Below are 25783 nucleotides of genomic sequence, written 5' to 3'. Positions count from 1 at the left end.
CAGTGCCCGTCGCTCTGCCACGGATGTCAAACTGTCCAGCTCCGTGCCTACAATAGAGCCTGCCTTCCTCACCAGTTTGTCCAGGTGTGAGGCATCCTTCTTCTTCATGCTGCCTCCCCAGAACACCACCGCGTAGAAGAGGGCGCTTGCCACAACCATCTGATAGAACATATGAAGTCACCAGGCAAACTGGTACATACAGCCAGAGCAGCATAGATCAATAGAAAGGGAAGGAGAATGGAGTAAAACATGATAGAATGGAGGGACCAGTTTATAGACCAACGTCCACCTATCTCTTAGCTAACTGCAAAGCATGAAGCTAATTTTGGACAGTAGAGCCAGAAGAGTTGTTGATCTGGGACATGGGCAGTTCAAGAAGGACAGGATATTAAAACAAACACTTCCAGATTGCAAAGGAGACAGCACAGGAGGATTTCAGCAGGAGACTAACAGCAATATAGCAAAAGAGAGGAAGGGAAAGTGAGGAAAGAGGAGAAGGAGGAAAACCTGAAAGGGACAAGACAATAGGAAATGAAATAATCATAGCGTGGCACATGGGATCGCAGCAACAGAGAGCAACAGCAAGCGGACATTCCCAAGACATGTTGAATAAGGTGCCAGGATGTTGAAAAGAACAATGGTGCCATAGGGAATCCAGTTCTAAACCCCATGTTACAGCTAATGTGACTTACTAGCTTGTTTATTACCATGTAGATTCATGCTGAGAGACTGTATGCTCAAAACTTACTTTTCAACTTGCTTACTTACTTTTTAAAAAGCTAAATCTATTTGTTATTATACAGGCAACTTAATTGACAACTGCCTTAAACATGAATTTTATCTGAAATGTATAGATAAAAGAAATCAACTAGTGTTCCAACTAGGCCAATCTTTCACAATAAAAGAGGCTGGTACAAGTGGCAGAAATTGATTGCTTTCTTGGCCACTTAATTATGTTGCTTAATCTTGCAATAAGCTAATAAATCCTAGGTTTAAAAAATAAATGACAGACTACTGCTGTTATCCTCATTGTGCAAGATTAAATAAATGGGGAAGCAATCCTTTTAATATTGAGTTGATCTATCTATAAATTGGAGTTGGTGTCACAAAATGTCTTGCCCGTCAAAATCAGAAAGAATTTGATTGATATAAGCAATATTTAAACAAATATTTCTCCCTGGAAGTGGGATGTTCTGCCCTCTTGAAATTAAAAAGAGCCCCACAATTTTATTCAGCTAATCCCTGAACTGCTTTGTACTGTAAGAAGAGATTTAATGGTCTCACAATGCCATGTCTCACACAGTTAAATAAAGAGAGTGTCTAATGTGGGCTGCTATACTGCAACCTAATGTTCTGGATTTGTGGTATCCAAGTGAATGATAAATTTATGTTTATTATCTTAGGTAATGCTTACAAATAAACGTTCTTTATTGAACTTTAACAGCTTATCAAAGGAAATGTATAGTTTGTCTCTAACATGGTGTTGCTTTTTTGATTTTCCTCTGAGCCATTATCTTTAAAAACAAAAAAAAGCTAAATCTATTTGTTATTATACAGGCAGCTCATCTATAAAATCTTTATTTTTTAGGAGCCACATAACTCAACTTTCCCTTCAGATTGGCAGGAAAAACTCGGCCAGTTCCAGAGAATGTTGATTATTCGTTGTCTACGGCCAGATAAAGTAAGGATGTAAAAGCTCTTTTTCTATTCTGACCCTTCTTATTATATTTATACTTTTATTGCATTCATGCTGTTATTTCACAGATCACTAAATAATGCAATGGCAATTAACAACTGCAATAAGCATCAATAAATATAAACAGTGTCAGGTATAAGCATAGCATATAATCTGTAGCAGACGGTATGAGCCGCGTAAAGGTGACTATCAGTAAATTGGTATGACGTACTGATCGGTAGTGCAGGTGTGTGCACAGTGGAGTGCTGGTCGCAGATCAAACACATCTCTGTGCTGAAATAGCAGCTCAATGGCCCAAGGCCAGAAACTGCTTGAATGTATGGTGAGATGGCACTGAATGCTACAGATGGATGGCAGGGGGAATAAACACTGCTGCTAGGTTTTGGAATGGGTTAAAGTTTTTTTAGATGGCTTTCATTAGCACGCTAAAAAAATTTTGTGTCTCATTTTGCATCTCATTAATATACTTTCTGTTGAGACTATTGTCGAATGTCATTCTTTGATTTGTTATCAGTTCAAGTTTCCAGTAGTACATCCCCTTAAATACAGTATGATGCATAACAAAGAATGCAACACAAAACTCTGATCAGTGATGAAAAAATATCTCAGTTCAACATTACTATACATATATACCACTATACCATCCTTCCAAGTAAACGTTTTTATATAAAAGTATTTCCTCTGTATCTTCGGTGTTTATGTGTGTTGGCTTAACAGATTTTATCAATTTTGAAAAACAAAACACTGTCAAAGCTATCACCACACATTGCTAATCCAGCGGTTCTCAAACTGTGGGGAGCATAAATGAACAAGATATCAAAATTAATTTTTTACCTTTTTATTTCAAATTTAAATTTGCAAGCATATAATCACATCGAATGCATTATAACTAAAATTAAAATAAAACATTTCTAAGGCATAGATCTGATGACTAATATGTGCCTGCTTTAAAGTACACAGCCTGTCTAGGTTTGGTTTGATATTCGAGATAGACATTCTGAGCTCCTTTTCTATTTGAAGTTTGTTTCTATGACGAGCGGCGCCGCTGCTGCTGCCTTTATTTTCAATCCAGAAAGTTCGAGACGTATTGGTATCTGTTGCAAACATTCGGGTAACAGCAGATCAGGTGATAATGCGGGGCGACTGCAACACATTGGCTGCGTAGTTAATATTGGCAAATTGAGTTAAATAATTTGGGTTATTTTCATAATACAACTAACAGTGGTATACCGGTAACATTTGTCGGACGAAAATACGTTCGTTTCGCGCAAATTGACTTCATCATTTTTTAAAATTAAAAAATATTTAATCGTTTCTTTACATAAAAAAATAATTAAATAAGAATAAATAATTTGTTCTTTGTTTTGGGGATTAGAATTATCTACCAAAAACCACACAAGGCATTTTAACATTAAGTAAAGCACTATAAAAAAAAATAAATTCAAATATTTCATCGAAGTTAGCCGAACACATGCAAATCTCATGGAAGTAAAAATGATAGGATACCGCGACACCACACGAGTATCATACCTTTGTTAGTTGTATTATGGGTTATTCTCATCTATTTTATATTATGCAGGGGGCGCAGAATTATTCCAGGTAGAAAAGGGATGGGCGCAAAATACAAAAGTTTGACAATCGCTGTGCTAATCTGATTTAAATCTAGTAGATAACTAAAAATCTTACCATCAGATCATCCACTGCTTTGCTAAAACAGCTGCAAGTGAAAGACATCTGATAGAAATAACAAAATCTGCCAGAATAAAAGAAAGCTGGCCGTCAGTGTCTGAAAGGGAAAGATACAAAAAATTGAAACACAGAGGACATAAACGTTCTGTACTTGTGTGAAGCTGAAATCGCACTATTGTCCGAATTTGGTCTGAAAATATGTGTGAGTGAATGCTGTGATGGGCTTGTCTCCATTTCTGGGGCAGTTTCCTGCCACGTACCCAAAGGCTTCAGCCCCCTGTGACCCTGTATGATATTGTTTGACAGTTTTATGTTACATAGCATATACTTTTCTGTGTCTTGTAGTCTTGAGAGTCCCTCATCACAGTTTTACTTCACAGCAGCTTACTAGTTTTGATTTGAGTTCTCTGAATTATTTGGGAACATTAAAAATATTAACAACATCCTGCACTATGTTTCATTAAAAATGTAGATAGGAATGATTTTTTAAAAATGTATTTTATACATTTATCTGTGAGTTTTTACTTGTAAGTGTACTTTTCAGCATTGCTTCTTTTCCTCGTCTCACCAGAATTTTGTATATATTTCAGAGATAAATGATAAAAGATCACTTTATTCCATTTTGTGATAAAAGATTGTTCAATTCCATTCTGATGTTCCATATTGTAAAACTGAAATTAATTATTAGAATATGAATGATTGTAACAAAGTACTCATTGGTTGTGATTTAACAGTGTGATAAAATTGTTACAATCACATTATTATCCACTATATATGAAACAACAGTATAGTTGCATTGTTGCCTTACCCAAGCTTCTTTCAAATCCTCTCCTCTTTTAGGTGATCCCTATGGTGCAGGAGTTTGTTAGTGCAAATTTGGGACGGCAGTTCATTGAAGCACCACCCTTTGACCTGGGAAAGGCATTTGCAGACAGTCATTGTTGTGCACCTCTTATCTTTATTTTGTCCCCTGGATCTGACCCAATGGCTGCACTTCTGAAGTTTGCTGATGACCAGGTATATTCATACTTTTATGTGTGGCTTACTAGTCTTCAGTTACTTTCAACTGGAAACAATGAAACTGCAATCTACAGATGAATAGGGTGGCTGAGCCAGACCTGGTCCAAGTAACTGTCATTGAGGAGATCAAATGGTCTCCTTGTTTCTGAATGTTTTTTTCTACAGGTACTCTAATTTTTCTTTACTTTAAATTAACTGTTGTCATCCTATGAATGACTGTATTCTGTCATGGACTGATTGAGCCTGATGCTGCCAGGATTGACTGTAGCCCCCCTTTCAGTTGAATAGAAAAAGTGTTTGAATAGTGTTTAATATACTAACATTATTGTAAGAGTGTGTACGTGTATGTAAGTTGTTTGAGAAGCAAACATTTAGTCAGGAATTCAAATATTTAATATAATAGGCAATATTGAAAAGGATTTTTAATGAATGTCAGAAGGTTGCTGGTTCAAATTCCATAAATGCCCGGAGTGACTCTACTCCGTTGGGCCCCTGAGCAAGGCCCTTGGCCTGCAATTGCTCCATCCTGGGTATGATGTTAATCTGCATCCAGCCCTGCAAGTAGGCCCTCCAACCTGCAGGGAAAAACCTGGGGGTTGGTAGCAGAACTGGCACTCCAGCCACCGTAAAAAACCTCACACTGTTCCATTCCATCTGAACTAGTGTGGTGCTGAGGTGTCACCCGTTGCATGGCTGCACTTGGGTCCTAATCTGGGTTGATTTGTCATGTGGTGGGTGCGGCAATGCGCTGTATCAGCACATGCTCCTAATCTCTCTCTCTCTGTACTGGTGTTTATTCTAGTTACAGTATTTTTGACCTTAAAAAGTACACATTTACATTAAACATGCAACTTAAGGTTATTCTTCACTTCATATACAAAGAAAATATAGTAAAGTTAAGCAAGCAATGAACTCTATGAAGTGCTTTTTCTCAGGTAAGCTAAAAAATAAAGTAATTCACATATTGTCTATTACTATTATTGTTAATATTTTCTAATGTAAAAGGCATTTGTTTTACTGATATGCCTGATTATATGTACTAGATGGTAATTGTAGAAGTTTTGGTGTGCAAAACAGACACTGAATGATGGAGGAGAATTAAATCAAAAGGAAACACAGGTTACTGTAGTCTCTGACTTTATACAATGGTATACAGTAGTGTTCACACATTTGAAATTTGTTAAATGTTCTCTTGCCCACTCTTTACTTTATATAGCTCCTTTCTATAGTGGATTGATATAACTGAACTGGTTGAAACTGTTTTACTGCATGTGCATGTAAACAGTCAAAGTGGCATCATTAATCACAGTGAAAGATGTTGTGGTACACTTTATAACCTAGTTGGCTTCAAACATGAAACTGTGGTGTTGATATTCCAAATAATTCAGAATCATTTTTTGCAGTCAGAGTAGTACATTTTTAACTTCAGTTCTGAGTGAGGAGTTAGTATTTTCTCCCTCTGTTATTATAGTCTAAATGTAAGGACTCCGCTTAGTTATGTGCGTAGCAATATTTTTTATGTACACTTTAACTAATTCATGGTGGGTTTATGCTTTTGCTGGCTGCTAATATGACTTCTGTTTTCTATGAAATATATAAACATGTCTGGAAAATGATTGAAAGCACTTTTTATGCAGTATACTGGTACTGAAAAAGTACAGAAAAACACAATTTCTAAAATGGTATGGTTTCAGCACTTCATTAATTTTGGCACCGGAAGTAAATGGTAGTTTTCAAACATCTCACACTCAATCGTTTACCAGCAATCAGAACTCCAAGGGAGCCCACCCTGACCTTCCCTCCCCCAACACTCCTTGAACAGATATTATTTTCTATAAATGAGCTGGAGACTCCAAAGGGTATAACCCAGTAAATTAGTGGTGTGCAATTACGTGGTAGAGCAGGGAGGCACATGTGTTTGCGGGCTGGAGGTATGAAACAGCTGTGTGATAGGGGAGGGGAGAGTTATTTCTTGATTTGCTTTGGTATCGTTTTGGTACCAATAATGCAGTTTGAAAGATTGTATCAGTGCTGAATTTTAATACCGATCCAATACTAATATATACTGTAAATAAATATATATATATATACAGTATATGTATACTCTCTATACATAAAAAGACTAGTGAAATCATGCAACGTTTTAAGTGAAGTTTTCATGCAACACTCATTTTTCTTAAAAACAGTACGTCATATAAAATACATCTATATATATCATTTTTTTCATCTTCATTAGGAGAATACAACAATGATACTCTCATGTCAATACAACCAAATTAACACACATATGTCAAACAAAATATCTTATATACATCTACTCTGCTAAAAACGGTAGTTGTTCAGTTGTGTATTAGCAGTTCATGCATAAAGCGTATGTAATGGCACACGCTTACAAATTGTACAACTGCATAAACATTAAATTGCCAACAAAATCATGACGGATGATCATGCAGGAGAAGTCGTATTCCTTATCCATATTAAGTTAGATACTGGTGATATTTCAGCAAGTAAATTACGATTCATCACTATATATATTGTCACATAAAGCAGACACAAGAATCATGAAAATGTCTGGGGCAGCCACCCGTATAATATTCTCTGGCTGCAAATGGGTAAATTGCTAGCACTGATGTGCTCAGAACGGAGTCCAAAACAGAACTGATTAGTTTAGTCAAATATGGTGGCTTTAAAGGCCAGAAAAGGAAGTGAAGTCATTGAGGGCAGAAGTGGAAGGTCCTCTTCCATAGGTTCGGACCCAGACGTGATGTCATCAAAAGAGACAGAACCGGAAGTCTCTTCAGCCATGGGTTCTTCACCAGAAGTGATGTCATCCATGGGTCCGGAGCTGGAGGTGACGTCATCAGAGCCAGCCAGAATTTCCCATGAATGGTCTGCAGGAAAGTGAGAAAAAATTCAGTGCACTTCAACCACCCCCTGCTTTGGTGTGGAATTACACTCATTTAGACCCTTTAGTTGCCTCCCATACGCACATGTGTGACTATATATATATATATATTTATTTTTATATATATATATATATATATATATATATATATATATATATATATATATATATATATATATATATATATATATATATATATATATATATTTTTTTTTGTGTGTGTGTAGGGGTGTATCACAAGTCAAAACACCAACACAGGAGCACAAAAAATAACAAAACCCCCAGGGCCTAACTAAACAGCAGTAATCCCTGGCTACTCTATAATATGTTAACACTGCTCACATTTCTTTACTTTGCCTCTCCATCCTCCCTCTGACCAGCGAGTTATTGTTGCCCATTTCTTCCCAACTCTAAGCTTTTTAAGCAAAGAAAGAAAGGCCTTTTGTTACTGAGTCCCAACAACCTCCCAGGTACCCTGTCATAAGCAGTCCTGGGGTCCTGGCTGACATTATCAATCTCTGTTATTGTAGAGATAGATCTCGCCCTTGTAGCACCAGAACTGTACATTAGTCTCATTGCAAAGGTTTACAGAAAAAGCCTAGACTGGTTGTCCTCCCACCAGTATACCTGTGAAGCTACAACACATCACCCCTTTGCAGTCAAGGAACCACACACCCTGCAGTGGGGCTTATATTATAGGAGTGACCTCCTGCTGTGAAGATAGCATCCTCTGATGGTTAATAAGGGCACCGCTATCCAGATTAACTTCACAATATATATTAATGAGAAAAAACTCAATCATTACTTTCTAATACAAAAGTTTTAATAGCCACTTGCCTAGGCATAAATAATTCCAGCTATTTTATTCAAAAGTTTTGTGTAACAGAAACAATTGAATAAATATTGAAACACTAATCAATCAACACCTTGAAGTAAGTTTTTTTTGGTAACACGTTACTGTTTAGGTACTGTAAAAATGCATCTGTTACTCATATACTCTTTCATATAAGACCCTCTTTTAGTTTTCTTTAACACTTATAAAACATCAGTAGTTGGGTTAGTCATCTTTGTGCAGGGTGATATTTTGACATGATGGTAAAATTGCTTGTAATAAGAAGGCGTCACAGATGATATACTAAATATGTAGTATCAAGAGAAGGGTGGCTCAGTTAAGCCACCTCAAACCACTCCAAAGTGATGTTTTGTTAGTGGGTCACATTGCAGAAATGAATAAACACTTTACTGATGCTTTGTAAGTGTTATGAAGACTCTAAGAGTATATTAAGGTCTTGTTATATAATAGTAAATGAGTCATAAATGCATTTTTACAGAATCTAAAGTTGTACATTTTTTTATCTTGAGCCATATCACAATGCAAATTAGACTCCAGCAATCACTTTGATTGGTTCTATCAATAATGTTGTCTATAAAATATTATAAAGATGAAAAATAACACATTATTGATTTTCTCACTATTAGATTTTGACAATTGCTTAAGGAGACCAGTTTATTTACATCTCATCCTCAGGTTGGTGGTGAGTTGCTGCTTCAAGTGGAGGAATTGAATTATCTCAGGGTCATGTTCACGAGTGAAAGACTAAGGGAGAGAGAGTTAGACAGGCAGATCGGAGTGGCTTCTGCAATTATGCGGACATTTTACCAGTCAGTCGTAGTGAACAGAGACTGGTGCAGAAAGACAAAGCTCTTGATTTACCGTTTGACCTATGTCCCTGTCCTCACCTATGATCACAAGGTTTGAGTAGGGAATTAAACAGTTAGATTGCAGATGCAAGTGAGAGAAACAGGGTGTCTGGCATCAGCCTTAGAGATGGGGCCGGGGGGACTCAAACATTCAGGAGGAGCTCAAAGTAGAAGTAGATCTGTTGCTCCTCTGCATCAGAAGGAGCCAATTGGGGTGGTTTGAGCTTCTTATTGGAATAAAATCTGGATGTGTTGCTGGGGAAGTGTTTTGGGTATGTTCAACCAGGAAGAGACCTCGGGGCAGACCCAGGACATTCTGGAGAGATTATATTTTTCAACTGGTATGAGAATTTCTCGGCCTGGGAAGAGTTGAAGGAGCTGCCAGGGTAAAGGAATATTTGGGCATCTTTGCTTAGACTTCTGCCCGCCTGAGACCCAGACCCAGATAAGGAACAGAAGATGGATGAATGGATGGATGACTTGTTCAAGGGACATTCTTTTTAAATGTTTCTTCCGCTGAGAAGAATGCGTTCTCAGTGCTTGAATCAGACATCTCACAATGTTTTTTTTTCTTCTTTTATTTTGTATGTAGCAGCCTGAACTAATTGGCTACTAATCAAAACCATTCCTGACAGCAGCCCTTAAATCCCACCCTTGAAGGGTGATGCTGTCAATCACCATTTTCCAACTCTCACTCCTGGAATGAAGAAAGCTCCCACACATTGTGTGTATAGAAGTCCAAGTAGTGACTAACAACACGCATAAGACAGATACTTGTACAATATATTTATGTACTTCTATTAATAAACTTGGATTTATTTGACACTGTTTCATTAACAATGTGTGAAGCGCAGTCAGATCAACTGCATTTAATTAAGACATTTTGGTGTTGCCATAGAAAATGTAATAGCTGCAATTTTGAATATGTTAATCACACATGTGAATGGCAATTAATCATCAGCCTGAATACATATATATATAAGGCACTGTAAAAATTAGAAAAATAGAAAAATGTGAATGTTGAGGAATGGCTGATATTTAGTTTGTCAGGACCAGAGAAGGTGGGTCCTGAGGTAGCAGCAGAGCAAGATTAGTGGTCTTCTTCTGAATCATGGCTGAGGATAAAATGAAATGAGCAAGTATTTCTCTGCCACTGAGGTGTACCATACTCATATGTCTGTTAATATATATAGTATATATGTTTTTTTCACACAGTGTACACTTTTCACAAGTAAATAAATAAATAATAATGTTCCTTTCAATAACCTTATCTCCCATTGTTTATGTTATTACTATAATTGTAAATTATAAAACCCCTTATTCTGCTTCTCTATAACCAGAAAAGCTATTTATTTGGGACTGTTTCATTTTAACAATATTTAGTAAAAATAATCAAATATTTGGCTCTTTATGTGCACAGGGTTTTGGTGGCTCCAAATTAAGTTCCCTTTCACTCGGCCAAGGGCAAGGTCCTATTGCCATGCGAATGATTGAGAAGGCAGTAAAGGAGGGAACTTGGGTGGTCTTGCAGAACTGTCATCTCGCAACTTCCTGGATGCCCATGCTGGAGAAAGTGTGTGAGGTAATAAGCTGAAAGATTTTATATATCATTTGATGTGTTTAAATATAAAATTGTACAGTGCAGTGTGTCCTGGAATGTTTGTGTACTGCTGAGATTTGTCCATCTTTTACAATGAATTAATAATTGATCATGCAAATCTGCCCTCTGTCATACAAAGAATTACAGTTCTGTAAAGGGAAATTAAATTCTGAAACAAAAGGTATTTCATGCTGTTCAACACGATACCCTGACATCTTTTTAAAACTGTCAGTAAACAAAGTGAGGTAGATATGAAAAATAGTGTGGCGTTCTATGATGTTTTTCAGTTCTTGGTTTTCATTTCACAATGAAATGCTGTAATTAAGCACACCCCAGAGCAGCAGAGTCATATATCACTACTAGTTCTAAGTGAAAAATAGACACTAAATGGACAGATGCATCTGACTGCTATGGTGGTTGACCAACTAGTTATTGAACAGTGTTGAAAGAAGCAGCTTTATGTTGTGATGATGCAGACTAGCAGTAATTATGCACTCATAATATATTTACAGTATGCACAGGTGCAGGTTAGCAGTGTAACTTACAATTATATCATATCATGTGTTGTATGAGGTGCGCAGAAAGAAATTCTCAGGTTTATCCCAGATAATCAATCACACAAACACCTTTTTTAGAGTCCTTTATAGAGTTACAAAGCAAACAATTTTCAGGAAACAAAATAAAATGTCATGTAATTTTTCTAATCTACTTGATCCAGACCAGGATTGCAGTCTGGGGTGCTGGAGCCTGTTCCAGCTAGAATAATGTGCAAGACAGGAACAAACCCTGACCAGGGCATCATCCATCAGAGGCTGAACACACCCAGACAAAAGGGCCAATTTAGCACCGCTGGTTCATCTAACCTGCATGTCTTTGGACAGTGGGAGGAAGCCCTTGCAGACATGGGGAGAACATAAAACTCCATGCAGGGAAGGCCCAGGAAATGAACCCTGGTCTCCTTACTATAAGGCAGCAATGCTACCACTGCGCCACCATGCCTCCCACAAACTAAAGTATGAGAAAATCGTTATATAAGACAATATATAATGACAAGGAAACATGTTAGGCTGATTAAAGTGGATCAGAGCTTTTCATCTTGATTTGACTGTGATGGAGAAATTCAGTCAAAAAATAGAAACCCCATAACAAAATGGGAAGAAGCTACTGAAGAAGAACAAGAGGAGGAGCTTCACATACAGACCTGGGGAAAGAATATTAAATGTATAAAAACAAATAGGTCTGTTAGATTAATAACAGTCATCTATTATTGTCACCAAATGCAGCACCCTAGGAGCCTGCTATGTTGTGCTAGACTAAATTGCTTTTTATTGTCTGCTATTCTTACTAACAGCATATGTTATTTTTCAAGTATACTGGCTTTTTCAGTGCATGTTTATTGCTTATTTATTTGTATTATCTCAATATGAACTTTTTACAGGAGCTGAATCCTGATACAACTCATCCTGATTTCCGTCTGTGGCTTACCAGCTACCCTTCCCCTACATTCCCAGTTTCAGTACTGCAGAATGGTGTCAAGATGACCAATGAAGCTCCAAAAGGGCTACGTTCCAACATTGTGCGCTCCTACCTTATGGACCCAATTTCCGATCCTGAATTTTTCAACAGCTGTAATAAATCAGTAAGATCTTTAATCATACTTCTTCCTAGTCATTGTACAATTTTTAAAGCTTTATCTCTTGGCCTGTTACAAAAAGTGTGCTGCAATTTGTTTGTGTGAACACAGAGAAAGTGTTCAGGTGATGGCTGACAAGGTATCAGGTAGTCAGACTGACCTTGGTTTTGTCCTGTATTTGGTAGTTTATAGCCAAATTATTAACAGAATTTGTTTCTTGAACAAGATTTGTGAAAGTCTTATGCATTGACTTTATTTAATAGTGTATTCTTCATTTCTGAGCATCACTAGTATGGTATCATTAACTAAATTTAGAAAAATGAGAGGGTTCTGTTTCTGCTTTCAGGGACACCAAATAAATGTAGTAAATGGGATATAAATATGAGAAAAATAATTGATTCAATTGATGTTAATCAACTAATTAATTATCCATTTTTACTTTGGCAATTCCAATTATGAATCAAATAATTTGGTAAGGCTTCACCTTTCTCTGTAGAAGACGTCTCTGGCCATTAGAATTAATCAAGGTGACTGAGGCAGACTCATGCTATGAAACAGAATAATACAATTTATTGATAAAAACAGTGGCGTAGCTCGAGTTCGTGTCGCTCGGGGCGGGGTGGTGCTTCAATTTTCTGCCTTCCAACATATCTGAATATGTTAACATATTTAAATAGAAAATTAAAATGACGTACTGTATAGAAAAAAATTAAAATACATTTTGCATAGATTTATTCATATATAGAGAAATAGCAAAAAATTTTCACATATAATTATTTATAAGCATCAACTAGACAAGAATATAGTATAGACGTACTGCTAAGCCGTGTTCTTATTATTAGTTTAATATAGTTACGCTGCGAAAACCAGAACCAGTGTAGTGTACAAGTGATAGGTGGGGATGTTTTCTGCACAGGGCAAGAACGCATTCGGATTAATAACGAAACAAAATTATAAATTGTAAATTAGGTGTTTATCTTCCTAGAAATTATTATTGGTTTAATTTTTATGTTTATTTTTGTCATTGCCTCATAAATTTCATCTGCTGTGTCTGATGCCATCACAGAAGGACAGTCTGAAAATTATTTTTGAAGCATTTGTGGCTAAAAATCAGAGAATTTTACTTTTTTCAGTAATTGAGTTATATTTTTCTGAACCCTTCTACTTACACCTTTTGGCCAATAATGCCGCCCCCAAAAATGTGCCATCCGGGGCGGACTGCCCCCTTCGCCCACCCCAGCTACGCCACTGGATAAATACAAGGATTATAGAAATATGATAACTGCATATATATTGACGTAAAAGACAGGATTCAAGACATACAAAACATAATGCAAAAAAGGCTGGCTGTTTATTGGCTATTTAGAGTTCTAATTTATCTTGGCAAAGATAAACAGTTTTATGATACAAAGTCTTTAATTATGTCTGAAGTTGTGTAGGTTTGTTGCTGTTGTTGCTCTGGGTTCAAGTGGAGAACTATTCTTGCATTGGTGTACACTCTTGGTTTTTGTTACTTGGTCCTTTGTCGATGGTGTGAAGTGAAACTGCCTTCCTTAACTTGCTGTTAAGCTCTTTTGCTGTGCCCTCTGTAACTTCATAGGGAAAAGTATTACTCTTTCTGGCACAAGAGTGTAGGTACTGAAGTTTCTAGAGGTAATGCTGCTTCTCAGTCTGGGTTGGGTCACTGGCACAGAGCTTGGCTTGGCAGAGTGGACCGTAGAGCTAATTCATGGGATCCAGCTCTAAGGCTCTGTGGAACCAAAGAAAGTTGTTCTGCAGAGAGTGATTGGCTTCTCACCTCAAAAAAGAATGACTTACTAGCTTTTAGTTCACAAAGATAACAGATCATTGGAGTTCAGCTCACAAAGAGAGTGGCTTCTCAGCCTTTAGATTAAAAAGAGGCAAAGGAGATGAGTGCAGTTAGTTTTGAATTAAGGTGTAATCTCCGGTGATTGGATCGAGGTCTGTTCCAGTTATAGATTCAGTGCCTGCTTGCAGGAGCATTATTGTGTCCATCTGATCCAGGCAGGTTCAGGATGCGGTCACAAAAGTAAGAAAAATGTTCCTTTGGTCGGCCTTTTGTCTGAAGTAGCCTAAGAAGGTGTCAGCCCAGCTTTGATGTACATCTTTGTTGTCAGATGAAGTACAGACCTGACCAAAGGGTTAGTATGAGCTGCAGTTCGGCCATTTACCATTTACTGCAGGTGGTTGAAGGTGCATCTGGATTTCTGCATCCCTGTTAAATCTGCTGTGTGCCACAATGCCCATTTCTGTCCTAAAATGGCCATAGCTTATTATAGCTTATTATAATCAGAATATGTTTATATCAGTGGAATATAGACGTTTTTAGAAATCATTTTAGACAACAGCCTATATGTGTGTGTGTTTCTATGTCCATATTGCAAATAAAATTAATCTTCTATCCATTAAAATTAAAATGCCCAGGCATTAGGAAACTTAAATATATATTTATAGCCTCTTTTCTTTGCACATGCAAGGACAGGGAACAAAAAAGAAAACTTAATGACAAAAATCGTAGCCCCTAGAATCCTCTGTTTGTAAGCTTTCAAACTAAACAGTGCTATAGTGGCTCTAGTTTGTTTTTGGCACCCCGTGGTATCATATGATCAGAAGTCAGGAGGTTTAATAAACGCCTAAAGCCACTTTCAGTACTGCTTCCTGATGTCTCCTGCCCCTGCTGTGCCTTTGGCCCTATCACACAATTAACATAGTCTGCCTCACTCTGCTAGTCTTTCTTGCAGGCTGCTGTAAAAAACGAAAGAGACAAAAAATATGCGTAATGGGATTTTCTTTTTTGTCCATTCGGTATTATAGATTAAGAAATTAACTTATTTTTATAAGAGTTAATAGTAATACAGTATAAGAGACCATTTTTTCACTATTTTCCTGTTTTGCTCTGTAGCTGCACTTGATCATTATAGTTCTTATATATTGTATTGTCTATCAGTATTGTGTATGGTATGTACCATTTTGTAATTTTATACCATTGCTTTCTTGGACTTGTAAAGGTCTGTATCAAACTTGCCTGGTAAAATCTGTCAAGTATACTTTCAAGGTCTTTCTGAATTCTACTAATGGTGCATTTCTTATAAAGTATCTGTCATTTGTGTGTATGCCTTTTTTTACTAAACTATATACTGTAGTTCATTTGTTAAATTACTGTAAGAGTGAAGTGTAAAGTGTATGAAACAGTGGTCAGATGAGCACTGCTGTACGGATCAGAAACCTGGGCAGTTAAAAAGTTGAATAAAAGGAAAAATGAATGCTACAGAAATGAGTCTGTCGAGATGGATGTGTGGGGTAAAAAAACTTGATAAGATCAGGAATACGAGAATCAGAAGTACAGTTAAAGTTGGAGAAATCTCTAATAAAATATAGGAAAAAAGGTTAAAATGGTATGGGCGTGTAATGAGAAGATAGGTAAGCAAGGTGTGCAGAAGAATCCTGGATATGGAGGGATCAGGACAGAGGAGAAAAAGATGACCAAACAGAAAGTGGGTCGACTGTGTGAAGGGGACGTAAGGGAGAAAAAAGTATCAGACGAGAAGTGTAGAGTACAACAGATCAGAGTCGAGGAGGCTGGTCCAATATAACAACTCTACTTGAAAGTGGAAAAAGCTTTCAGGGCAGAAATTCAGTTGGGGTGCGTTGAGCCCCCCTCTTCACAACATGAGCGGCAGAGACGAGAAGTGGCTGGCGCGTAGCGCAGGCCGGGGGGGTTTGTGATATTTTTAGGTTGTACTAAGATATCCCTCTAAAGGGTTCTGGGATATTGTGAAAAGCCATATTATTATTATTATTATCATTGTGCATCCATCAATCCATCTTCTATCTTGCTTATCAGGTTTAGTGCTGCAGGTAGCTGGTGCCGTTCCCAGCAGCAAAAGGCAGAGTCCATCCCTCATCCAAATATCAGCCTATGGCAGAGCACACACACTCATGCAGTCACTCACACTCAGTCATATAGGGTGGGCAATTGTGTGGATTATCTGGATAAAAAAAACACTAGCAGACATGGGAAGAATGGAAGAATTCCACATGAATGAATCCAAGTCTTGTGCTTTTTAATACATTAGTAGTAATAGTAGTGGTAGTATGGTTAATGGAAATAATTAATATTTTTTCTATTATAATAAAACTGCTGAGTCATGCAATTAACGCAGATAACCTGGAGCGTTTTAAAGGCTAAGTTGTTGCTATAGTAGCTGATGAACTGAGGGATCTTTTGTTTTGCATAACATTTTTTAAGTTGTTAAACTTCTAAAATTAACTAAACATGAAAACAAAAGACAATTAGAAATATTTTGCAGTGAATATTTCCATTTTGCTTCTGTTTAACCAAAGTAAAAAATTGTGTTAGTGCTTATGTCTATCAATTTGATTTAAGGATAAAATGCTAGCAAATTCATATCCGTTCAATCATAAATAATTCCACTTTGATGCATGCAATACAAAAGAGGCATGAAAAAGATTTAGCTCAAATGCAAAAGTAATCGAACCCCTAACTTAATTATCTCTTAAACTGATTGCTGTTTACATAAGATGTATCCACCAAGGGCGAATGATTAGTTAATTATTTCAGAGATGTTTGAAGTGCCCAACTCTAAATAAAGATGCAAATCTTGGCCTAGTTTGTTCTCACGAGTGATTGACAGCACCTTTCCTTTATCTATGATGCCCTCATACGTATATATGTGTGTCTGGATGGGTTTACAAAGCTGGCGCAGAGGAATTTCATGTCAGCCGCTTTCTTTCAGTTCAATGGACTACACAGGTCTGCACAGTTAAACTCATAAAAATGATTTTAATTGTGAATAGATATTTTTACATTCATCATGATCACAATAAAAATATAATTAAAATGTTTCCATCATGTCACTTTTAGGTGCAAAACTAAAATAAATATAATCATAATTTAAAACATTATACAGTTTATTCACGTATACAATATTCTTCTAAATCAATGTAGCATGGACATATTTAATCAGTCACTCATTTCCCAACCCGCTATATCCTAACACAGGGTCATGGGGGTCTGCTGGAGCCAATTCCAGCCAACACAGGGCACAGCCTTGTTCCTCATTCACCACTCCAAAATGTTTAGGGAAAATTTCCAAATTTGAATCCATAGAGTGAACTTTGAAACTCATGTTGCAACCCAGTTCCTTAAAATGAACAAATACTGTACATATTTGGATTTTTGTTACCTAAAAATGTATAAATTACTTTTTTTGAATGATACCCAAGTTTTTTGCCCCAGGTTATTCATCGCACCATCAAATCCTGCATTAGAAATCAGTTATATAATACCAGTTCCAACAAAATCTAGTCTTAGACAATACTGGAAACTTTTAGCAAAAATATATCCATCTTTTGATAGGGTTTGACAGTTTGCTTCATCAAACCAAGCTTAATATGAAGCAGTGGTAGCAGCACTTTATCTGGATCAACCAAGCTATGTCCAATTATGTTTTTGGCACCAAGCTGTAGCTTTTTTTCTAGCTGGCCAGTCCTTCTGAACCCCATGTAAATTCGTGGCTCTGCTGGCCCACCTACTTGGAAAAACATGGGAATTGTTTATACCCTAACTGCTGACCCCATACGATGTACAGAAAACTTTCAGGGCTCCACATACGAACCAACTGGGCTCATTGCAGGATTTTCAAACCTTTAAACATAAATTTTAACATTAGAAAATATCAAATAAAGCAAACAACATTAAAATAAAATATTGATATTTAGTTAATTGTAGTGTGAAGATAATAAACAAAACTTTAACTGACAGCAAAAAAATGTATTTTGTGAAAAAATGTTAGAGAAAAATGTTTTTCATTTTTAAATTTAACACCTTAAAATTTGTAATAATCACATGAAATTTTCAAAACAATTTTTTTCAATGTATACCTATGTTACAGTATCTGCAAATGAAGAAAATTCCAAAGCAGGCCAAACCCTATTCAGTACACATGCCAACACTTCATGTTGGTCCTCTCCTGCCTCTGTATTTGGATAAGTGGCTTCAAAAATGGATGGATGGATAGTTCTATTTTATAAATTGGAATTTAGACTTAACAAATGTGGAGTATCTAAAATACATTGTTGTTTCAGATTCATTTTCTAAATTGACTTGTTTTTAGTATCTTGAAATAAGATCAGCTCTTGTGTATTATACAGTCATTGAACTGAATTACACTTTTGTAATTACATTTTCTGCAGTGGGCTGGCACCCTGCCTGGGGTTTGTTTCCTGCCTTGCACCCTGTGTTGGCTGGGATTGGCTCCAGCAGACCCCCGTGACCCTGTAGTTAGGATATAACGGGTTGGATAATTGATGGATGGATGGATAATTACATTTATCATGATGTGATTGAATTAATTTAATTTTGGTGAGAATTGCTTCAGACATGAGTGACTAGAGGTCAAGCGTGATTTCTACTGTACTATATTTCGATATTAGATTACTAATCTATTTTCCACCTCAGTAGAGGTGATACCACAAGTGAGAGTCGTCTTTCATTTAGCAACTGCTTTTGCTATTGAAATCCCTCTATTATAAAAAAAAATCTTAGGAGGGAGACTAGAGAGACGAGATGTGATCTTCTCAGACGACAATTTGATGTCTCACAAGAGACACTTTAACGTCACACGAGACAAGGCAATGAGACAACATTTAAAACAAGTTCACGGACATCTAACCAGCAATTGTTGGAATGCTTTTGGCAGACACACTTCATGTGCTCCCAGGTCTTAAAACAATGACAAGCGACAAGCAGAACACGCAGCTTGCCAGAGGCAGCAAGCCAGCAGATGATCTGACCACTTCTCCTTAGTGTGCATTCAGCCCCCGACCCCCAAAACCCCGTTCAGCAACGCAGAAGACGGCAAAGTGGCAAAAATACAGCTGCTGTACAGGCTTTTAAATGATCGGCACATAGCGAGACGAGTAGAACACGGAGCCAGCAGATGATTCGACTGCTTCTCCTTAGCGTGCATTAAACCACAATGCAAGTGGGAGAGACGCGAAGTGGCAAAAGAACAGCTTCTGTACAGGCTTTTAAATGATCGATGTGCAGTGCAACAAGCAGAACACGCAAGCGCTCCGACAGTAACAACAACAAGCCAGCAGATGATCCAACCGCTTCTTCTTATTGTGTGCTCAGCCACCCCCCCTTCACAACACGAGCAGTATTATACCTCCTGCAAGAAAGAGATTTAACCATACCCGGGGCTAGAAATAAAGGACAAGTGTTGTCTTTCTATTATAAAATAAAATCCTGGGAGAGAGAGACTAGGGAGATGAGATGTGATCTTCTCGGAAGACAATTTGATGTCCCGCGAGAGACACGTTAACATCACACGAGACAAGGCAGTGAGACAACATTTAAAACAAGTTCACAGACATCTAACCAAGCAGTTGTTGGAATGCTTTTGGCAGTCAGACATCATGTGCTGTGAGCTCTTAAAACAACGACAAAAGACAAACAGAACATGCAGCTTGCCAGCAGCAGGAAGCCAGAAGATGATTGAATGCTTCTCCTTAGCATGCATCCAGCGCCCACCGCCCCTTTCACAACACAAGCAGCAGAGACGCGAAGTGGCAAGAGGACAGCTGCTGTACAGGCTTTGAAATGATCAACGCATATCGCGACAAGCAGAAAATGCAGCTTGCCAGCAGCAACAAGCCAGCAGATCATTTGACTGCAACTCCTTAACGTGTGTTCAGAGCCCCCCACCCCCCCTTCACAACGTGAGTGGCAGAGACACGAAGTGGCAAAAGGACAGCTGCTGTACAGGCTTTTAAATGATCGATGCATGGCGCGACAAGCAGAACACGCAGCGCACCAACAGTAGCAGCAACAAGCCAGTAGATGATCCAACTGCTTCTCCTTATCGTGTGTTCAGCCACCCCCCCCCTTCACAACACAAGCAGCGTTATACGACCTGCGAGAAAGTTTTAACCACGTCCAGGACCGGAAATAAAGGACAAGTATTGTTTTTACAAAAGTTTTAAAGTAAAAGTGAAAATAATGCATATGTAACAATTCCCATGAAAATAACAATCTCTTTAAATTATATATCCGGTACACCAAACCCGGGGGTGGGATAGCAAAGCAAGCAGGGGGCAGAGCCCCCTAGCATTTTATAAAAAAAAGTGTAAATAAGCTGATGTATAGTGGTGTCCGAGAAGACTTTATCTCAGTCGAATCAGCTTCTTGCATGAACCATTAAGGGTATATCTGAGCAGAATGTACATGTATTAGGCAAGCGCTGCAAAAACTGCTGGTGCATTTGTTTTCAAAGCAAAGCATTTTACACCTCAGTGTTTTAAACATTTAATTTTCTTTACATTATATACTGTACATCTAGATTATGCAGTGATTAAAATGAAAATCAGAAATATGAGGTTGAATATGTAATGAATTATTCCACAATATGAATTAAACACTCTTGGGCTCCCCACTCTTAACAGAACAGGGTCCCCATTTTTGGTTTCTGTGCATTCATGTTACCAATTAGTATGGAGGAAAGCAACCCATGGTTCATGGTAGGAATCCTCCAAACCCCATAATCCCTCTAGCAGTTTATTCACATACAATATGTGCCTTTTATCTTCCCTGACCTTGGATTATTCCTTTGTTCTGCTTTAGGCTCTTCCTTTAGTATTTATATTATTGACTTCAAAGTTTCTTTAGAATGCACATTTTATAGACCAGTAAGACCAACAATATTACAAGAAAATTCCAAAGCAGGCCAAACCCTATTCAGTACACATGCCAACACTTCATGTTGGTCCTCTCCTGCCTCTGTATTTGGATAAGTGGCTTCAAAAATGGATGGATGGATAGTTCTATTTTATAAATTGGAATTTAGACTTAACAAATGTGGAGTATCTAAAATACATTGTTGTTTCAGATTCATTTTCTAAATTGACTTGTTTTTAGTATCTTGAAATAAGATCAGCTCTTGTGTATTATACAGTCATTGAACTGAATTACACTTTTGTAATTACATTTTCTGCAGTGGGCTGGCACCCTGCCTGGGGTTTGTTTCCTGCCTTGCACCCTGTGTTGGCTGGGATTGGCTCCAGCAGACCCCCGTGACCCTGTAGTTAGGATATAACGGGTTGGATAATTGATGGATGGATGGATAATTACATTTATCATGATGTGATTGAATTAATTTAATTTTGGTGAGAATTGCTTCAGACATGAGTGACTAGAGGTCAAGCGTGATTTCTACTGTACTATATTTCGATATTAGATTACTAATCTATTTTCCACCTCAGTAGAGGTGATACCACAAGTGAGAGTCGTCTTTCATTTAGCAACTGCTTTTGCTATTGAAATCCCTCTATTATAAAAAAAAACTTAGGAGGGAGACTAGAGAGACGAGATGTGATCTTCTCAGACGACAATTTGATGTCTCACAAGAGACACTTTAACGTCACACGAGACAAGGCAATGAGACAACATTTAAAACAAGTTCACGGACATCTAACCAGCAATTGTTGGAATGCTTTTGGCAGACACACTTCATGTGCTCCCAGGTCTTAAAACAATGACAAGCGACAAGCAGAACACGCAGCTTGCCAGAGGCAGCAAGCCAGCAGATGATCTGACCACTTCTCCTTAGTGTGCATTCAGCCCCCGACCCCCAAAACCCCCGTTCACAACGCGAGCAGAAGAGACGCAAAGTGGCAAAAATACAGCTGCTGTACAGGCTTTTAAATGATCGGCACATAGCGAGACGAGTAGAACACGGAGCCAGCAGATGATTCGACTGCTTCTCCTTAGCGTGCATTAAACCACAATGCAAGTGGGAGAGCGAAGTGGCAAAAGAACAGCTTCTGTACAGGCTTTTAAATGATCGATGTGCAGTGCAACAAGCAGAACGCATAGCGCTCCGACAGTAACAACAACAAGCCAGCAGATGATCCAACCGCTTCTTCTTATTGTGTGCTCAGCCACCCCCCCTTCACAACACGAGCAGTATTATACCTCCTGCAAGAAAGAGATTTAACCATACCCGGGGCTAGAAATAAAGGACAAGTGTTGTCTTTCTATTATAAAATAAAATCCTGGGAGAGAGAGACTAGGGAGATGAGATGTGATCTTCTCGGAAGACAATTTGATGTCCCGCGAGAGACACGTTAACATCACACGAGACAAGGCAGTGAGACAACATTTAAAACAAGTTCACAGACATCTAACCAAGCAGTTGTTGGAATGCTTTTGGCAGTCAGACATCATGTGCTGTGAGCTCTTAAAACAACGACAAAAGACAAACAGAACATGCAGCTTGCCAGCAGCAGGAAGCCAGAAGATGATTCGAATGCTTCTCCTTAGCATGCATCCAGCGCCCACCGCCCCCTTTCACAACACAAGCAGCAGAGACGCGAAGTGGCAAGAGGACAGCTGCTGTACAGGCTTTGAAATGATCAACGCATATCGCGACAAGCAGAAAATGCAGCTTGCCAGCAGCAACAAGCCAGCAGATCATTTGACTGCAACTCCTTAACGTGTGTTCAGAGCCCCCCACCCCCCCTTCACAACGTGAGTGGCAGAGACACGAAGTGGCAAAAGGACAGCTGCTGTACAGGCTTTTAAATGATCGATGCATGGCGCGACAAGCAGAACACGCAGCGCACCAACAGTAGCAGCAACAAGCCAGTAGATGATCCAACTGCTTCTCCTTATCGTGTGTTCAGCCACCCCCCCCCTTCACAACACAAGCAGCGTTATACGACCTGCGAGAAAGTTTTAACCACGTCCAGGACCGGAAATAAAGGACAAGTATTGTTTTTACAAAAGTTTTAAAGTAAAAGTGAAAATAATGCATATGTAACAATTCCCATGAAAATAACAATCTCTTTAAATTATATATCCGGTACACCAAACCCGGGGGTGGGATAGCAAAGCAAGCAGGGGGCAGAGCCCCCTAGCATTTTATAAAAAAAAGTGTAAATAAGCTGATGTATAGTGGTGTCCGAGAAGACTTTATCTCAGTCGAATCAGCTTCTTGCATGAACCATTAAGGGTATATCTGAGCAGAATGTACATGTATTAGGCAAGCGCTGCAAAAACTGCTGGTGCATTTGTTTTCAAAGCAAAGCATTTTACACCTCAGTGTTTTAAACATTTAATTTTCTTTACATTATATACTGTACATCTAGATTATGCAGTGATTAAAATGAAAATCAGAAATATGAGGTTGAATATGTAATGAATTATTCCACAATATGAATTAAACACTCTTGGGCTCCCCACTCTTAACAGAACAGGGTCCCCATTTTTGGTTTCTGTGCATTCATGTTACCAATTAGTATGGAGGAAAGCAACCCATGGTTCATGGTAGGAATCCTCCAAACCCCATAATCCCTCTAGCAGTTTATTCACATACAATATGTGCCTTTTATCTTCCCTGACCTTGGATTATTCCTTTGTTCTGCTTTAGGCTCTTCCTTTAGTATTTATATTATTGACTTCAAAGTTTCTTTAGAATGCACATTTTATAGACCAGTAAGACCAACAATATTACATTTTAAAGAGTTTATCGAACTACTATATTTAGAGACCCCTATCCAAGAGAGAGCAAAAGTAGTATGAACTAGATATGAAGTAATCATTCAAAATACTGAGTAATGAAAAAATTAGCAACATTCATTTAGTTTAAAGACAACATGGATAAAGGCCTACCAGTTTCTTTAAAAACTTTTGATTTTCTGTTTAGATGAATTGAACTTTCTGAAGTTTTCGATGAAATGGGACCTAAATTTTCCATTTTACTTATTGCAGACAGGTCCAGTTAATCAAAATGAGACAATATGCTAGCAGTTTGGTGTAGGATACCACAGTATTATTACTTTGAATGTTACTCCCAATGTAACTGCCAAAGAATTGGAGGTTATTTTGGTGCGAAGGCAAAGCTTTTATTTCAGTAAGTTATTAATAGAGGATAATCCCCAAAGCGTGTGACCTAGGGAAGAAGGTCATAGAGGATATTCTTAAACAGTCAAAGCAACGCATTTTATTATAAGTTATAGGACACTTCACATCTCTGATGTAGCTTCAGATAACCTGATTGTCTGTGCCCAAAGCCACAAGGCACCAGCACGGAGAGTAGGTCCATCTTAAGGTCATTTATCTCATTTCTGTATACTGCATACAATTTCCATGGTGGAACAGAAATTCAACGAGGTTGACACTGTGCTTACTCAATTTTCATATTAAAATAAAGTTATTTAACATTTCAATGGCTGAGTCTTAAATGTGTTATTCTCTCTATCCTTTTGTTCCAGGATGCCTTTAAGAAGTTGCTCTATGGACTTTGCTTCTTTCATGCACTGGTTCAGGAAAGGCGTAAGTTTGGCCCACTTGGTTGGAACATCCCATATGAGTTCAATGAGACTGACTTACGCATCTCTGTACAACAGCTCCACATGTTTCTCAATCAATATGAGGTAATGCTTCAATTTACACATTGCTGTAAAACACTAAGTAGATTTATGATTTAAAGCATTTGTGCTGTGGTGTTTAGGTGCACTTTTATAAACTCATGTTAGACACTTATTATTTTCTGATAATCAACTTTTATGAAAAATCACTTAAATGGAAATAGAAGCTGTAACTATATGAATTTTTTATTTAAACCCATTTTGAAATCTAGGTCAAACCTATTATATGTAAAAATGTACCGCTTTAACTTAAGACTACAAAATGTTAACAAAAGTTCAGAATCACTATTTTTATATCCAAAGAGTGAAATTTGTAAGCTGGAATGTCTAAGGTCTCAACATAGGAATTAAAGGGAAAGAAAGTATTCACTCACTGAACAGGTTTAAATGCCAAGATAGTATTTTTACAGGAGACTCACTTAATAAGTAAGGACCAGTTTTGGTTGCAAAGAGAGTGGATTAGCCAAATTCTTCACTCCAGTTATATAAAGAAAACTGGGGTTGTGAGAATCTTAATACACAGAACTATCCCATTTGTAGTGTTAGACTGTATTATGTGATCCTGAAGGGCAATATGTCATGGTGATTAGCAAATTATTTAATACTGAACTGATTCTGATGAATATTTATGCACCTAACATAGATGATACAGATTTCATCCATGTATTTGCATTTATTCCTAATGTGGAAACTCATAAAATTATAATGGTTGTAGGCTTTGTGTTTTAAATCCAGACCTGGATAGGTCTTCAGCTGCAACAACAATAACATCCAATACTGCAAAAATAATTACACAATTTGTAATAGATTAGAACTTATCGAACCCATGGAGGTTCTTAAATCATAACAGAGCATATTCCTTCTTATTACAAGTTCAATAGTGTTACTCAGGAATTGATTATTTCTTCATAGACAATAATTTTTTGCCCATTATCAAATCGTGTAAGTATGACGCTATTTTTATCTCCGACCATGCCCCTCTGATCATGGAGCTTAACTTACTATACCCCACACACTCATCTTGTAGCTGACATCTTAACCACCTGTCATTACCTGATGAGCACT

General features: G+C 37.7%; 1 protein-coding gene across 1 annotated transcript in view; it reads left to right on the top strand.

Annotated features, from left to right (window-relative positions):
* Positions 1-25783, top strand: part of dnah7 (dynein, axonemal, heavy chain 7) — a 422487-nt gene that overhangs the window by 333841 nt on the left and 62863 nt on the right. Inside the window, exons 50-54 of the mRNA XM_039755900.1 lie at positions 1589-1681; positions 4226-4402; positions 10432-10593; positions 12050-12250; positions 24563-24724. Coding sequence (XP_039611834.1) covers positions 1589-1681; positions 4226-4402; positions 10432-10593; positions 12050-12250; positions 24563-24724 — 795 coding nt within the window. The remainder of the gene's footprint in view (positions 1-1588; positions 1682-4225; positions 4403-10431; positions 10594-12049; positions 12251-24562; positions 24725-25783) is intronic.

This window comes from Polypterus senegalus, chromosome 6 (assembly GCF_016835505.1).
Source record: "Polypterus senegalus isolate Bchr_013 chromosome 6, ASM1683550v1, whole genome shotgun sequence".
Taxonomy (NCBI): domain Eukaryota; kingdom Metazoa; phylum Chordata; class Cladistia; order Polypteriformes; family Polypteridae; genus Polypterus; species Polypterus senegalus.
This window is presented reverse-complemented; position numbering and strand designations above follow the sequence as displayed.